Here is a 16745-nt window from a genome sequence, read left to right as displayed (position 1 = left end):
TTAGGTTTGAAATGTATTAATTTACTGTGTTCTTTAAATAAATTTAATAAAAAACCCTTATTTCGGCCATTTGTTCGTATTTTTTCCCGGATTTTATTACTTTCAAAAAATATATTATTTTCGTATTTTATTATTTTACATTATTTTAGTACATTATGTTTGAAATGTATTAATTTAGTAAAAAACTCTTATTCCGGCCATTTGTTTGTATTTTTTTCGGATTTTATTACTTTCAAAAAATATATTATTTTCGTATTTTATTGTTTTACATTCTTTTAGTACATTATGTTTGAAATGTATTAATTTAGAGCGTTTTTTATATAAATTTAGTAAAAAACCTTTATTTTAAATCAATTGTTCGTATTTTTCTTATTTTCGGATTTTATTACTTTCAACGAATATACTATTTCCGTTTTTATTTCTTTTCGTATTTTATGTTTTCTTAAACATATTTTTTTATTATTTTATTTTTAATGTTATTTTTGTAAAAAAACTCATTACAACATGCTAAATAAATTTCATTACTTATATATCTAATCAATATAGAAGGTACATAACATGGGTTTTTTCATGCTAAATAAATTTTAATAAAAAATATATGCTAAATAAAATAATAAAACACATACAATGTACATAATATAGATTTTTTACACAAATAATACAAAAAAATACCTTTGCTTATTTTTTTCTTTCTTTTTCCTTCCTTCCCTCCCTCTTCTCCTTTCCTTTTCTTTCTTTTTCTTTCTTCTCCTTTCCTTTCCTTTCTTCTCTTTTCCTTTTCTTTCTTCTCCTTCTTTCTTCTCCTTCAGCCGAATGGTCCCCCCAAATATAAAGGCTGGGGCCGCCTGTGGCAGGCCCTCCACCAGGGTCCTGTCACTTCAATCCCCAGCTTTTTTTTAACTTTTATGTTTTTTTTTAATTTTATACCATTTTCGTAAATAAAAAAAATTATACTATTTTAATATTTTTTTTGATTATTTTCGTAAAAAACTCTTGGGTTGAAGAATTATTCTACAGAATTTAATATTTTAATGTGTTTATTGTATGTAAAAAAACAGACCGAGGGTGTGATAATGACTCAAAATTGAAGTAGGGGAAAAAACTTTGTTTATGAAAAAAATCCAATATAAACTACATCACATGAAAAAGGGAAAAAAAGAAACCTCAATTGAATACTCAAGAAGACTGAAAAAAATCCAAAATAGAGTAATCGATGATGAAACCGGAATTCTCTCATTGAGATAATGAACAATTTTTTTAGATCATAAAGGTTTCTTCAGGAATCTAAGAAAACCTTTCACTAACCATGCATGAATGTATTTGAATGGATTTTTAATCTTTTAAGAAATTATTTGAATCATTTTTCCCTAATTAAAGGAATCCGGTCAAAAAAATTAAAAATGGTCTTTGGGAGTGTGATGCGTAGTGTCGCGCGAGGTCAGTGCTGTCTATGTCAACAAAATTTAATGCAGTTAGTTTTAGGTACCAAATTAGTGAACTAAAAAAAGATTCGGTTACCAATTTGGGATAAAAAATCGTAAGTACCAATTTGGAAGAAATGGATAATTTTGGATACTAATTTTGTATTTAACCCTGAAATAAAATAAATAAAAATGAAATAAAATCAAACATCTATTTGTTTTTTTCTTTCTTTTTCAAAGTCGTAATGTATTAAACGTGGAAAAAACCTAATTGAAAGCAGGTGATACTGAAAGAAAGATGAAAGATATGGTTGATACCGACAGCTTCACTGTCTGTTGGTTCCAAATGTCAAAAATTGTCTCTTTCTCTCCCACGTACATAATCCACCCAAACCTACCAACCTTCAATGCTCAAATCACCTTGCCTGAAAGAAACAACACAACATAATGCTGCGAAACGTCGTCGCATTAGCTCCCACAATCATGATGTCGTTGTCGTCGCCGAGGGACATCGTATTTGGCCCCGATGACCTCCCTTTTGGCACCGTTGAGTGGTTCGTTTATACCGGATTGTCGTGCTTGTTGGTGATCTTCGCCGGGATAATGTCGGGACTTACCTTGGGGTTGATGTCTTTGGGTCTCGTCGAGCTTGAAATTCTACAGAGAAGCGGTACCATCGTTGAGAAGAAACAAGTTTGTAAGACCTTACGTATTTTGCTTTTATTAGTAAATGATAATACTTCGCTTCACTCGTTCAATTGTAAGTGAGTTGCGAGTTATTTGAGGTTGAATTCAAATCGGTTGTGGTTGAGTAACCGAGTTATATTTCGTGTGAATTATCTTTTTGTTCTTTAATCGAAGCGGGCATGAGCATTGTATAAATGAGTCTACCGAAGCGAGTTTTATTAATTTAATCTTTATCTTGAATTGAACTCGAGCTTTAAAAGTGGGACTCGGGTCAGATTCGAGCTCCAGTTTCTAATTATTTTGGTTTCGGGTCGGCTCGATTACACCCATAGTTTTTTTCTTTAATTCTCAAGATCTCTCTCTCTCTTTCATGTCTCTGCAGCTGCTATTTTACCAGTCGTGAAAAAACAGCATCAACTTCTTGTAACTTTGCTTCTCTGTAATGCTTGTGCAATGGAGGTGAAAAATTTATCTGTTTTCTTTACAAAAATTAGTAATTTTTTTATTTTTTATTATTTAAAAGAAAAGAAAAGAAAAACTAAAGCATTCCTGGATTTATCCTTATTCGTTGGATTTTGTGTTTCTGCAGGCCCTTCCTATATCCCTTGATAAAATCTTTCACCCCTTTGTTGCAGTGTTGCTGTCTGTTACTTTTGTTCTAGCCTTTGGAGAGGTACTATGTTTTTTTGTGCTTCACTTTTCATGTATTTATGTTCGGACTTGGATGCAAGTGTTGGACAAGGGAATCTATCCGATACGAGTATATTCATTTTTCTCTAAGTTTACCATGGATTTGGAGGATCCTTGGAGGCTCATATCTCCAGTCATATTAGACACCGGTGTTTCAAGAAAAATGAAGAGTTGGACCCTCTAAGGACAACATATCTGCATGGAAAAACATGGGAAACTTGAACATGCCCGTGTTTGACACATACTTGTGTACAACACTTGCACATGAGTCCGAGTAGAATAACTTAAGCATGTAGATTGAGAATTGTTTATTTTATAACCACTGTGAATCAGATTATTCCACAAGCAATATGTTCAAGATATGGACTCTCTGTTGGTGCAAGTTTCATGTGGCTTGTGCGTATTCTGATGATAATTTGTTATCCAATTGCTTACCCTGTTGGAAAGGTAATATCCCAATGAGTTGTGTTTGAAATTCCTTAGATGTATGATATTTCTTGAAAGCTGTAGGTTTATTGGATATGAAATAATGTTTCAGATTTTAACCCAGCAATCCTGGACTCGAGAAAATACATGAACATGGCATGAATACATGAATTGTTATGGTTAAGAAATAAACATGTGTGCTTGAATTTCATATTGCTTTCATGGACATGGTTTTTAGGTTCTAGATGTTGTGATTGGCCATGGTGATGTTTTGTTTAGACGAGCTCAGTTAAAAGCCCTTGTTTCTATCCACAGCCAAGAGGTAATTGCTTGGACCAGACAAGATAGTTTTGCTTAAAACAAGTTTAGTCTTATGTTACTCACTCGGGTTTGAGTGTCAGATACAGGTATCTCTCCGGGTGCAAATATGTTCAATCATTTCTAAGATTTTTCATGTATTTCGAGGGTAGTTGGAGGATCAAATCCTTGTACCCATGTTTGAATGTGTGTTGGTTATGAGTGTTAAACATGAGTATGTAAAAGAAAAATGAAGAGTCGGAACAACACAATTTGTGTTTGATTCATTTGAATTTTCAGTAACTTGTTACTATTTTTGTACTTGCTTAGGCTGGCAAGGGTGGTGAACTAACACATGATGAGACAACCATCATTAGTGGTGCACTGGATTTAACTGAAAAGGTAATTGTACCATGTCCAAAAATGTGTCAGAAATTAGTGTTTGATAGCTAAGTTACTCAGATTCAGTTGTGGGTCTCGAATATGAGTATGAGTTAGATATGGTATTTTTATTTTTTTAAAAGCTCTTTCAAGTATTTGGAGGGTTCTTGGATGGTCATATCCGTATACTCGCGTCTGGAAATGTGTCGGACACATATATCAAACACAAATACTTAAAAGCACACAGACACACACATATTATGTTGTTCTGGCCCTTCATTTATCTTGAAGCACTCGTGTTTGGCATTCGTGTCTGACGCATGGTATAGGGATATGACCTCCAAGATTTTCCAACACAAGGAAGAACTTGGAAAAATCTGATTATGCTCATGTTAGACTCATACCCGTATATAACGCTCACCTGAGTCCGAGTAATATAGCAATTAATTAGTTTCACGTCCAATTTTCCACTTAGGGATAACTAAGAACCTGATAAGAGTTCATTGCACTGTCCTTTTCAAAGTGATTGAATCCTAATGCTTTTTATATCTTGCAGACTGCGGAGGAGGCTATGACACCAATTGAATCAACATTTTCCTTGGACATAAATTCGAAATTGAATTGGTGAGTTTCAGTTAGATGGTGTTCTTTTGTGTTGCCACATCATTAGTGCTTCTTCATCTTGCATGGTTGGATACCCTTATCACTTGGGCTCGAGTGTGATTGTTGGACATAAGTACGTGTTCCGGTATTTACTTTAAAGATCATCTCCTCTTAAAGTGGTAAAGTTCTGGTGAATAAGAGGACCCCTCAAAGGTGGTTTATACATAAAGTGCTTTGTCTACTAGTATACTGCTCTGTTGTTCCAACTTTTTATTTTTCGTGAAGTACTCATGTTCAATACTTGTGTCTGGCACATGGGTATAGGGATATGATCTCCATTTGGGATGGAAAAACTAAGAAAATTTTCACTATACCTGTATTGACACGTATTTTATCCTACACTCGCACCTGAGTTCAACTAACATAGATGTATTATATTGAAGTTAGGTTTTCAATGAATTTGTCTACCTTTGTTCTGATGCAGGGAAGCAATTGGAAAAATTATTGCACATGGTCATAGTCGTATCCCCATTTATGCTGGGAATCCGAAAAATATCATTGGGCTATTATTGGTGTGTTTAATAACGCACTGAATTTCTTACAGTTTTATTTATGTTGAAAATTTTGTGTTAAAGGTTGCTAGTTTGATGTGGAATCATTTTCCCTTTCTTCGGTTCTTTTAAATCCTCCTTTGTTTTTGAGATGTAGGTTAAAAGTCTTCTCACTATACGAGCTGAGATGGAGACTCCAGTCAGTTCTGTTTCAATCCGGAGGATTCTTAGGTATACACGTATTCTCTCCATCACATTATAATGTTTCTGAATAAATTCTCATGCATTGACATATCAGGGTTCCAGCACAGATGCCTTTGTATGATATCCTCAATGAATTTCAAAAGGGAAGCAGTCATATGGCAGCTGTAGTGAAGGTTAAAGGAAAGACCAAAGACCTTCAATTTGTTGATGATGGAGAGAGATTTGACAATCATAAAGTCACCAACCGGAATTCTCAACTAACTGATCCTTTGCTGACCAAACAAGATAGTGTTTTAGTCAATGTTGAGAAATCTTCAGCCATCAAGGAAACTATGAATACTTTGCAATGCTTTTCAGAGGATACCGAAGATGGGGAAGTCATTGGTATCATTACCTTAGAAGATGTATTTGAAGAACTTCTTCAAGTAAGTGCTGCTTCCATCACTTTCCTCCATCTCTTATTTATCTTCGAATATGTCATGCATTTGATGATATCTTTCTGCATTGTAGGAGGAAATTGTAGATGAGACCGATGTATATGTTGATGTACATAAAAGGTACAATAGTATTCAGGTTAAGTAGCTTTTTTATTCACCGTCACTCTTTCAGTTTTGCTCATTATATCATCCAACATGAAACAATTTCTTCAAGGATATGCGTCGCTGCTGCTGCTGCTGCTGTTGCTTCATCTGTTGCACGGGCTCCATCAGATCGAAGATTGATCGGCCAAAAGCCTACAGTAAGTACACAATGTTTATTTCTTCATATCATGTTTCTCTTGCATGCATCATTTGATCATATTGAGGTGATGTGGGACCTAGGAACAGTGTGCATGTTGGATATCAGTATATGTTTGATATGGGCATATTTATTTTAAAACTTGTCTATGTATTTGAAGGGTTATATCTTTATATCCATTTCTAAATATGTGTCAAACATGAATACTTAAAAGAAAATGAAGAGTCGGAGCAACATAAATTGTATCTCTGTAAATAGCACAATGAAGGGAAACTTTTGGGCTATGGATCTTTTGGGGGTTATATACTTGCACCCATGTCCAAATATGCGTCAAATCTCGAAAGATAAAACAAAGGTTCGGAGCAACATAGTATTAGAGACTTTGCCAGATCTGGCTAATAATTTGGAAATAGAACATATAAGCTTGTGGACTTTTATAGATCAGCAAATGAGAAATTTCCGTTAGTCATTAATTTTAGCTTTCAATATCCTTTCAGGGTGTTCAAAGCAAGCAAGGCAAATGAACAAAGAAGCCTGCGGATGATGATGATTCAAGAACTGGGAGATCTCTGGTTTAACCAGGGAACCCTTTGCAGTTACTATCTAGAGATCTTAGCTAGTCGAAATAGAATCGGATTCGTGTGTTTTTTCGATCTTGCTTTTGTCTGTTGTAAATTCTTGAATTAGTTTGTGTATATTGCAGATTATGCATGTAGTTCAGAGTGAGAAAATTAGGGGAAGTCTTGTATGTGGTAGTGTTACTAGTTCCACTAGCAAAACCAGCTACCTATGTATGAATATGAACCCTAAATATGGTTTTCTTGTAGTCAGAATCGAATTCGTGGTTTTCTCGATCTCATTATCATCGGTTGTTGATCTAAAATGAAATTTTTATATATTTGGAGGACACAAGTATAATTAATATTTTTTAATGAAATTAACAGAAAAATGACTTCATTTATTAATAATATAATTTTAACAATTAATTTGATGAAATTAAAAATATGTGACTGATGTTAGAGTTTGAAGACTATAAATCACTATTAATTAATTTACTCAATATTTAATCCATTACCTTAAATTTTATAAAAGGAAATTAAAAAGCAATTTTTCTGAAGGGGAAAATGTTTTGTACCAATAATAAAATAATTTAACATATAATTATGAAAATTACTAACGGCTAAGTTAGAAGCATCGCAAGTCCAAGTTCTTCGTTTAGATATTTGTCCAAACTTATTTTAGTTTATATTTCAATATTAAGTGAATCGTATTTTATAATGATTAATTTTGGTGATAATTATCTCGAAATGTATTTATTTTTTTATATTATACTTAAATTCGTTGATTGAATTGATATCATTTCAATTGCGATATAATTATAACAATTATTTTTTACAAAATAAATTATATTATTAAAAATATATTTTTATTTTTATATAAAATTAATAAAAATCCATGATAAAGCTTAAACATAATACACTATAATTTTTGGACATTTAACTTATCATTTCAACCAAAATTTTATATAAATTTTTCATATATTTTTTTCCCACGTCATTTGAATGATTATACTTGTAAGGTAAAATAAAATAAAAAATATCGAAAGCGTTAGGGGGTAATTTCGTCAACAAAGGAAAAAAAATGGTTTTAAAGAAGTTAAATTGTGCCATAAGTCCCTGTACGTTTCACGTTTTTGGAGATAAATATAAGGATTAAATTTAAAATTTTAGTAGAATACAGGGACTTAATACGAATTTTAACCTTTTAAAAACGCTTCGACTTTAATTGAGTTAGTTTATCAGTTGTACGGACAAGAAAAAAACGGTTTTCCGTGCTGTTTTATATTTTTGCCGCCAAATCCCCCATTTCTCTCTCTCTCTCTCCTCCCCCCCCCAAAAAAAACTCTCTTCTCAAGAAAAAAGCAGAGACGAGAAGAAAATAGAAGAAGAAAAATATAGAAAAAGATCTTCCAAAAATTTCAACGCAATTTCCAATAGAATCAAGTTCTTGTAGATATCTCTGAGTTTTGTCGATTCAGGAAAGTCAAGTTCAGAAAAGCTACGCCATTGTTAGGTTTCGTTACTTTGTTTTTGTTTTTAAATGTTTAAATTTTTTGTATGCATAGAATTCAAATTTTAAGGTGGTAGACCTGATTGACGTTTTATGATGTTTGTTTGATTTCAGAGTGAATTGAATCGGCGAAGGAAAAAAATGGCGTCTCTTCGAGATATAGTTACATCAGCTTCTATCAATCTTCTCTCAGCCTTTGGATTTCTAATGGCTTTTGCAATATTGAGGATCCAGCCGTTCAACGATAGGGTTTATTTCCCGAGATGGTACAAAAAGGGGACAAGGAGCAGCCCTACTCGATCTGGAGCATATGCATCAAAATTTGTCAACTTAGATTTCAGGACATATTTAAATTTTTTGAATTGGATGCCTGCGGCTTTGAGAATGCCTGAACCCGAGCTCATTGATCATGCAGGACTTGATTCTGTTGCCTATATTCGGATTTACCTTCTCGGGTAAGTTCTTTTAGATGCGGTCTGCAACTTTGCTTGATATGTTTGCAAAGAAGGAACATAAAAATGAAATATTTATGTTAGAATTTATGAGCATCATTTATAGCCTAATAATATGATTATGACGGCATTTTTTGCGCAGCTTGAAAATATTTGTCCCCCTCGCTGTGTTGTCTTTCATGGTTTTGGTCCCTGTCAATTGGATAGGGGATACATTAGAGCGTGCTAAGGATTTAAACTTCAGCAACATTGACAAACTCTCAATATCAAATGTTCCAGATGGATCAAAAGGGTGAGTAGTAGTTGTTTTTACTCGGTTCTTCTCGAATGCTATACTCTGGTTGTCATATGGATTTCATCAGCTGCAAACATGGAAAATGTTGGTGTCTCCGTTTAATTTATGCGAAATACTAGACCTTGCTGTTAACACTGGTGCATGTGTTGTATTCAAAGCAGACTGTGAGACAGATTTCTATTATTTCAATATCTATGTTATATGCAGCACTGAAGAAGTGGGTTTCAAACTATACTATATACCGAGTTATTGTATACACATTTTGGTTTCTTCTACCTCTTCTCAAAGTCCTTATGCAATAACTTACATTTTTGGGTTCATGGTTGAAACCTCTGGTGCTGTTATTGTAATATTAATAAAAGGGCAAAGTAAAGTTTATTAACTGCAAGGCACTCTCATTTGAAAGGTTTGTGCATGAGGAGGCACTATTAGAGATGAAAATCCAGCTTTAGGCCCTGATCCAAACAATATAGTACATTGTCTCTTCTCCTTATAAGCTTTTAAATGAACCTGGGTATTATATCATAAAATTTTCAATTTGCATTTCTCAGTTAGGAGAAAGTCTCAACTTATTCTTTTCAGGTTTTGGGCACATATCGTTATGTCATATGTATTCTCGTTCTGGACATTTTATGTGCTATATTCAGAATACAAAGTGTTAGCTACCATGAGGGCGGACTATCTAGCATCAGAAACTCGTCGTCCTGATCAATTCACAGTGAGTTTTTTTTCCAAGGGCTTATTAATAACAGTATTGTTGTTATGCAGATATTCATATGCTTCTTTATTTTATAATATAAAATGCATCTCATCTGTTTACAACTGTTGATTATCTTAGACAGGTCGATTTGTTGAATGCTTTAGAATTTTTTATTAGAAGGGGAAAATGAATATTAAATACATGCATATCTAGATACTGTCACAATATCTAACGTAAACATTGAAGGGGATTACTTTTCATATTTCAAAAGGTTGTAATTAAAATTTCCAATCATTAAAGGGTATTTGTTTCTCATTAAAGGGCGGATTAAGATGTTTTTCACTTCTATGAAGAATTTCAGGGATCTCCATCTCTGACTAGACTGGTTATGCACTTATTTGTAATATCTAAATCAGATGTCGGACTTAATTTAATCTCATAACATAGCATACAATTAGAGTGGAGAAGCTTTGCTTTATATTAGAGGTACTCCAATATTTTTTATCCATTAATATTAATCATCATTCATAAGTATAGTTTACATAATTCATATGTGGGCTTACACATATAAATGATGATTTGTGTATTGAAAAGCAATAGACAAAAAGGTAATAGATCAGATCTCAACCATATATTAATTTAGTATAAATAATTTTTTGGTCTTAGGCCATCTTGTATCTAATAGTGACATTGGGTTTTAACTAAATCTGGAGGGAAGCCAGGTCAGATTTCTAAACAAAGGGCAAAGCTCTCTCAACATTGTTTTCTTCTTTTACAAGACTCAAATTTAGAGCATTAAGTTCCTTATTAGTTGACCCAACAAGCGTTGGTCTGTAATTTAGTATGTTAACACATGATTACATACATATATCTTAAATGATGTGAAATATGATCGTATACTGATAAAAAAAATATGTGATCGTATACTTTCCTATTTATCAGGCTATGACTTATGAAATGTCTTTATAGATGGTTTTGCATCATCATTGCTAATAATTTTAGCACTCATATTTGGGGTTTCCCCCTTTTCTCATTCCCCAGTTACGGTGTTGCTGGACCTTTTTTTCTATGTAACCACGTACTATTGCTGCCTTATTGAATCATAAACAATTTTTTGGTACACTGACCCTTGGACTACATGACGGGATGTAGCCCTCCCATTCCATAAACCACACCTCTGTTTAAAACCATGAGAGCCCCGAGTCATATATATGTAAGTCCTAAAATATAGATAGTGGTGTCTGCTTGAGGACCTTTCTGTCATTCTACTCAAAGTTGAAGGAACCAAAGGGCATTGCTGTTTGTGGCAGATAGACGGTAGTTACGGAAAATACCTATCACAATCAACATACATGCGCATGCCTGCTAGAGCAGTTTTATCTCATCCTTCTTTAATACTTATATTCCATTTTGCCTTTTTCTGTTTACATTTAAAATGTTTTGCAGGTTCTTGTAAGAAATATTCCTCCTGATCCGGATGAATCAGTTAGTGAGCACGTCCAACATTTTTTTTGTGTAAATCATCCTGATCATTATCTTACTCATCAGGTGTGTTTTCCTTTGACAAGTTTTCACCTACAATAATTTGATTGTTAAATAAGTTCGAAGTAGCACTACTGCAGGGAATAAGGAAAGTAGGTGTTCTAACAGGAAATTCTATGTTACAGTTTTTGGATTCAAGTATTATGTTTCTATTTGCCAGTGATATAAATTTCTATAGCATTAATTGCTTTACACTGTAACTTTGATAGATTGTATATAATGCAAATAAGCTAGCGTCATTGGTTTCAAAGAAGCGCGACTTTCAAAATTGGTATATTTACTACCAAAATAAGTTCGAGAGAACTTCAAAGAGGCCGCTCACAAAGGTAATATCTTCTCATGACAAACTAAATTTTGCTCGATTTCCTTTCTTGGTGGAATAGTTTGTTTAATGTTACAGCAATTGCCATTTAGTATTCCATGTTAATTTCAGCTGTTTACTTCGTTCTCCAAATTTCTTGTTATTGTAGACGGGTTTCATGGGTCTCTGGGGCACTAAAGTTGATGCAATCGATCATTATACTTCTCAGATTCAGAAGCTGAATGAAGAAGTAAGTAACATGGTGACTGTACTAGGATTTTTTAGAAAAATATCATATGATGAGGTAATAATTATATGATTAGAATTTCCAATTAAGAGTTTATAAATATATAATATATTAATGGTCTATATTACCCGCATTCCCTCTTCTTTTTTTTGAGAAACGCATTCTCATTTTTTTTAGTATCCATATATGATTTTCAACACATATCTAGATTTTTATATGGGGTATAGTACCGTAAGAAATCTCCTAATACATAAAAGAAAAAGTTAGACATATCCGTGCTGGACACATTCTATATTCGAGACTTACATCTAAGTAACATGGATATTGGCTATAGCTACATTGTTTCTCTTGGTTAAGCATCACCTCCCCAACATCCTTCCAGGCACATGTACATTCTATTTTCTATCTTTTTATTCTACTAAGGTAAGAATATGTAAGTATGATCGAAACATTAAGATGATATACAGTTTACCTTCCAGACAACATAATGTTATCTCCCTCGCCTTGTTTCTTCCCTTAGTATTTGGTGTTCTTTTTCTTTTTCCTGTTGTCAATGTGTAATTTAATTACTCATGACAAAACTGAAATTCCTTCATTCTAATTTAGGAAGCCGTAGAAAGAGAAAGAGTCAAGAAAGATCCGGATGCTATAGTTCCAGCGGCATTTGTTTCATTCAAATCGCGATGGGCGGCAGCAGTCTGTGCTCAAACACAGCTCTGCCGTAATCCTACACTTTGGTTGACGGAATGGGCCCCTGAGCCTCGTGATGTTTATTGGGATAACTTCGCTATACCATATTTTGAACTCACCATTCGAAGGTTGATAATAGCCGTTGCTCTATTTTTTCTAATTTTCTTCTTCATGATCCCTATAGCTTTTGTTCAATCTCTAGCCAATATTGAGGGGATTCAGAAGGTTTTCCCCTTCTTGAAGCCATTAATACGAATGTAAGTTTCTTGTCGCTGTTTTCTTTCTACTAACTACGCACCTCCTCATGTCTCTCTTGATATTTTCTCATAGTCATTAAATATGATACTCTGAATTTTCATTTTGCTTGAAGTACCTGTATGGCTGTATCTGACATACATTTGGATATGAGTATGGAGATACAACCCTCCAAATAAATGAGAAAACTTAGAAATTTTGAACATATCCGGTGAAGAAAAGGTTTAAAAGACAACTATTTAGTTTTCAGTTATGCTACTTCGACTCTTATTTTCAGTGCTAACACATTTAAATAGGGTACAAGGTACGATCCTCCAAAGTTTATAGGAAAACTTTGAAAAACTTAATTGTATACACTCAAATGTGACACTCAAGTCCGAGTAACTAGGTTTCCCTTCCCTGCTTGCAACTAATACTATGATGTTTTGAGACTTGTAGCGGCTAAAACTTTCCAACTGCTCTAAAACTTTGTTTCAGAGAGTCAGTCAAATCCGTTATCCAAGGCTTTCTCCCTGGGATTGTATTGAAGATATTTCTTGCTGTACTTCCCCAAATCCTTATGACAATGTCTAAAATAGAAGGATATCCATCCATCTCAGCTTTGGATAGAAAATCAGCTGCGAAATATCACATGTTCATTCTTGTCAATGTATTTCTTGGAAGCATTATAACTGGCTCAGCACTTCAGCAGCTTAAAACTTTCATCGATCTGCCTCCAACAGAGTATGTATTTTTGCTTTTCCCCAGAAAATGGATGGGTTTAAATATTTTATACTTAATGATATTCACATGCAACTTGAGTACTGAAATAAATTTATGGTGGACAACCATGGTTGTTGCATGAAGAAATTAAGTTAGATCAGCAATTATTGGTAGCTTATTGCACGGAATTCATACATATCGCACAGATATACAACCATAATGGTTCTAAATTGATGCTGGAGATAGACTTATGAATTTCTTCATTTTTTCATCCTTTGGTTCCTTATATTTTCTTTTCAATTGCAACGTTCTACCTTTTTCTATATCCTCCATTAATGTGTTTATGATTTACTATTCTGCTGATGAGCTCGTATACCATTATATCCGCCTAAATTGCTCCAACTTTTCATTTTTCTTGAAGTTTATACAACACTTGTATTTGATGCATATCCAAGCCCAAGTAATAAAGATGTCCGCACGCAAGAAACATAGCTATCTTTCTGAATACTATTTACATTATATCATAGTATTTTATCTTAACGTATCTGATAATATGGAGGTGTGATTAAATTACTTTGCTACTTTGTGCAGGATTCCAAAAACCATTGGGGTATATATCCCAATGAAAGCCAATTTTTTCATTACTTATATAATGGTGGATGGATGGGCAGGGGTTGCTGCAGAAATCCTGAGATTAGTACCATTGGTGTTGTTCCACTTGAAAAATACATTTTTGGTTAAAACAGAACAAGATAGATATGAAGCAATGGAGCCTGGTTCCATTGACTTTCCAGTAGGTGAACCAAGGATCCAATTATACATCTTGCTGGGACTTGTTTATGCTCCCATCACCCCTTTTCTTCTTCCTTTCATTATCATCTTCCTTGCTTTTGCCTATGTGGTATTTCGTAACCAGGTACACTACTAGCCAAACCAAATATCACATTGTCCTCCTTGCATGGTTTATATTATATGGAGCGTGATACATTCCTTGTTAACCGGATTAAGTGTTGGATATGGATGATGTATCAATCCTAAGTTTGCTCTTAGTGTAAATCTACTTTTATGTCCAGATATGGGTCGGAATCCGACAAATTCGATTATTTCTTGCTTTTACTTGAGCGAAATGTTGTTGTTTGTTTGTGCAAGGTTATCAACGTGTATGATCCAAAGTACGAGAGTGCAGCAGCATTTTGGCCAGACGTGCATAAGAGAGTGGTGATAGGTTTATTCATATCTCAACTTCTTCTACTGGGATTGTTGAGCACAAAGAAGATCGGGCGTAACCATTTTGCATTGCTTCCCCTTCCCGTTCTGACCATCTGGTTTTTCATGTACTGCAAGGGCCGCTTTGAATCTGGTTTCATTAGATTCCCTTTACAGGTACCTAACTATCATCTAATCTTTTATTATATCATACTTTTAGTTTGCCATGACCGTGAGCTTAGAGGCACCTCTTGATGGTTGAAAAGGCAAAATCATGAGTGCTAAGATATAGAGGTCACGTGAGCAAATATCCTAGAGGTTATTGATTAATTATGGACACCGACCATGTAGAAAGCTCTTCAAGTATCATGGTTTCGCAGCATGCAGTGTCATACTTGCCCACATGATATTTATATTTAGAGGCTGCAAAGTTCTTTAATGGTCATAGTTTCGCTTATTCAGGTATCGAGAGAAGCTCTCTATAAAACTAAACACGATAACATTGTCAGCCCAATGCTGTTTTACTTTTTATACAAAATGCTTGCAGGACTTGTAATATTTGTTTGAAAACACACGCACACACATATACAGGAAGCAATGGTAAAAGATACATTAGAAAGGGCAACGGAGCCACAGTTCAACTTAAAAGCATACCTAAAAGACGCATATATGCATCCTGTATTCAAAAGCAGCGACGTGGAGAAATCGGATTTCACATTTGAAGAAGAGAAAAGCCCACTGGTTGCCACAACCAGGGTAGCCACCAAACTTTCTCCCGATGTGCATTCTTCCTCCCCCGTTCAATCGGATGCTTGATTTGTTTTTCTAGTTTCTTACCCGAATACCATCCCTAATTCGCTTCTCCAGTTTCAACTTCATATCATATATGTGTATGTATCCTTGTATATATGTATATGATATAACTTCAGCTTCTCAACACTTGATTTATTGGCTTCTCAATGGGGACAAAAAAAAATAGAAAAAAAAAGGGGAGGGGTGGTTTGCTTTGTTAAATTTGATATATTGACAGTCACATTTAAATTTAGGTTTTTATGTCTTTCTTCTTATTCATTTTATTCATATATGCTTGTACATATATATCTCACGGGTCACAGATTAAGGCTCCATTTGTTTTATTGAAAATGGCTTCTGTGTAAAATATTTTCTTTTGTTTGGTAGGTTCTTTAAAAATATTTTATAAAAGTCGTTTTCAATTTAACAAACATACATTTGAGATTTTTTTTTCATTGTTTAATTGAGTTATTTTTATATCTATAATTTTATATTTTACATTGTTTTTACATATATTAAAAATATTTTGTTAAATTTAGGTTCATTGCAACGATTATTTTTTAGTTACATGACTACTAACTGAATATTTTTTTTATTTAAAAATGTGACATTAACAAAATTGACAAAAAAAAAATTAACAATGTCAGCAGTTGGACTTGATTTTCAAGTCTGGAAAGTAGAGGGACTTAATTCTTGAAAATAAAAGTACAAGAACTAAATTGTAAATTTGTGAAGAGTATATAGACTTATGACATATTTTAACATTTATACTACAAAAAATTTATTATTAATATATTTATAATTGTAATAAATATTTAGTATTAAAATATTAATATTGATATTTTCAATAATATGTGAATAATATTATTTAAAATTATTATTTTTAAAATTTACTATTAAAATAAAATTTAAATATTAAATAATTTATTAAAAATAATAAATTATATTAATTATATTAATAATTTATTATATGACTAAATATAAATAATTAAATATGTATGTTTAATAATATTAAAAAATATAATATTTTATATCAATATTTTAAATATTTTTAAAAATAAAAATAAAATTTATTATCAATATAATAATATTAAACTTAATTTAAGTTAATTTTTATATAAAAGTAAAATTATCTATTGAGTAGCTCTTTTTTGAAAATGACTTACGCTTTTCAAAATGGTAAGTCATTTTACAAGGAAAAAGACTTATTTTCCGTTGACCTGTAAATCATTTTTCATTGACCAAGTTGTTTTCTACGAAACAAACACAGGAAAGTGCAGAAAATATTTTCTGTAAAACCTTTTACATATAAACAAACGGACCCTAAAACCCGTGGAGAATACACACAGAACGTCTCATAGAGATTAATTGATTAAATCGGGTTTATTTAACCCCACTTAAATTGACTCGATTCATGGAACATATGGAGAAGCTCATTTATTTGAAGTCTTAGTAACTCAATGAAACACTCCAATAAAACTGGAATTATTATGGT

At 33.0% G+C, this 16745-nt stretch overlaps 2 protein-coding genes across 7 annotated transcripts; both read left to right on the top strand.

Annotated features, from left to right (window-relative positions):
• Window positions 1-1680: 1680 nt before the first annotated feature.
• Window positions 1681-6857, top strand: LOC107960899 (DUF21 domain-containing protein At4g14240). 6 transcript variants are annotated; one of them, XM_016897153.2, is made up of 13 exons: window positions 1682-2118; window positions 2491-2567; window positions 2698-2781; window positions 3132-3245; window positions 3463-3546; window positions 3852-3923; window positions 4459-4526; window positions 4990-5077; window positions 5214-5287; window positions 5355-5685; window positions 5771-5817; window positions 5912-5999; window positions 6478-6857. In XM_016897153.2, exons 1-13 carry the CDS (start codon window positions 1869-1871, stop codon window positions 6520-6522), a joined length of 1422 nt encoding a protein of 473 aa, XP_016752642.2. In that variant the 5' UTR covers window positions 1682-1868; the 3' UTR covers window positions 6523-6857. The 6 variants fall into 6 exon arrangements, with proteins under 6 accessions (XP_016752653.2, XP_016752642.2, XP_016752658.2 ...); XM_016897158.2 differs by having other exon boundaries at window positions 1684-2118; window positions 6496-6857; XM_016897164.2 differs by lacking the exon at window positions 3852-3923 and having other exon boundaries at window positions 1681-2118.
• A 1042-nt stretch (window positions 6858-7899) lies between these two features.
• On the top strand, window positions 7900-15617 carry LOC107949959 (CSC1-like protein At4g02900). The gene is made up of 12 exons (XM_016884718.2): window positions 7900-8071; window positions 8183-8523; window positions 8663-8812; window positions 9398-9533; window positions 10962-11063; window positions 11267-11383; window positions 11528-11608; window positions 12212-12552; window positions 13028-13273; window positions 13844-14168; window positions 14402-14635; window positions 15050-15617. The coding sequence occupies exons 2-12, from the start codon at window positions 8210-8212 to the stop codon at window positions 15272-15274; spliced, it is 2271 nt and encodes a 756-aa protein (XP_016740207.2). The 5' UTR covers window positions 7900-8071; window positions 8183-8209; the 3' UTR covers window positions 15275-15617.
• The last annotated feature ends 1128 nt before the right edge of the window (window positions 15618-16745 follow it).

The sequence above is a fragment of the Gossypium hirsutum genome, chromosome D08 (genome assembly GCF_007990345.1).
Source record: "Gossypium hirsutum isolate 1008001.06 chromosome D08, Gossypium_hirsutum_v2.1, whole genome shotgun sequence".
Taxonomy (NCBI): Eukaryota; Viridiplantae; Streptophyta; class Magnoliopsida; order Malvales; family Malvaceae; genus Gossypium; species Gossypium hirsutum.
Note: the sequence above shows the minus strand (reverse complement) of the source record. Positions and strands in the feature narration are given on the sequence as shown.

Bases quoted from the DNA above. Each gene is read 5' to 3' on its own strand.
- LOC107949959 (XM_016884718.2), top strand. From the start codon at position 8,210: ATGGCGTCTCTTCGAGATATAGTTACATCAGCTTCTATCAATCTTCTC. The intron at 13,274-13,843 runs GTATGTATTTTT...TACTTTGTGCAG, and splicing joins ATCGATCTGCCTCCAACAGA to GATTCCAAAAACCATTGGGG. The intron at 14,169-14,401 runs GTACACTACTAG...TGTTTGTGCAAG, and splicing joins ATGTGGTATTTCGTAACCAG to GTTATCAACGTGTATGATCC.
- LOC107960899 (XM_016897153.2), top strand. From the start codon at position 1,869: ATGCTGCGAAACGTCGTCGCATTAGCTCCCACAATCATGATGTCGTTG. The intron at 2,568-2,697 runs GTGAAAAATTTA...GTGTTTCTGCAG, and splicing joins GTAATGCTTGTGCAATGGAG to GCCCTTCCTATATCCCTTGA. The intron at 5,078-5,213 runs GTGTGTTTAATA...TTTGAGATGTAG, and splicing joins ATATCATTGGGCTATTATTG to GTTAAAAGTCTTCTCACTAT.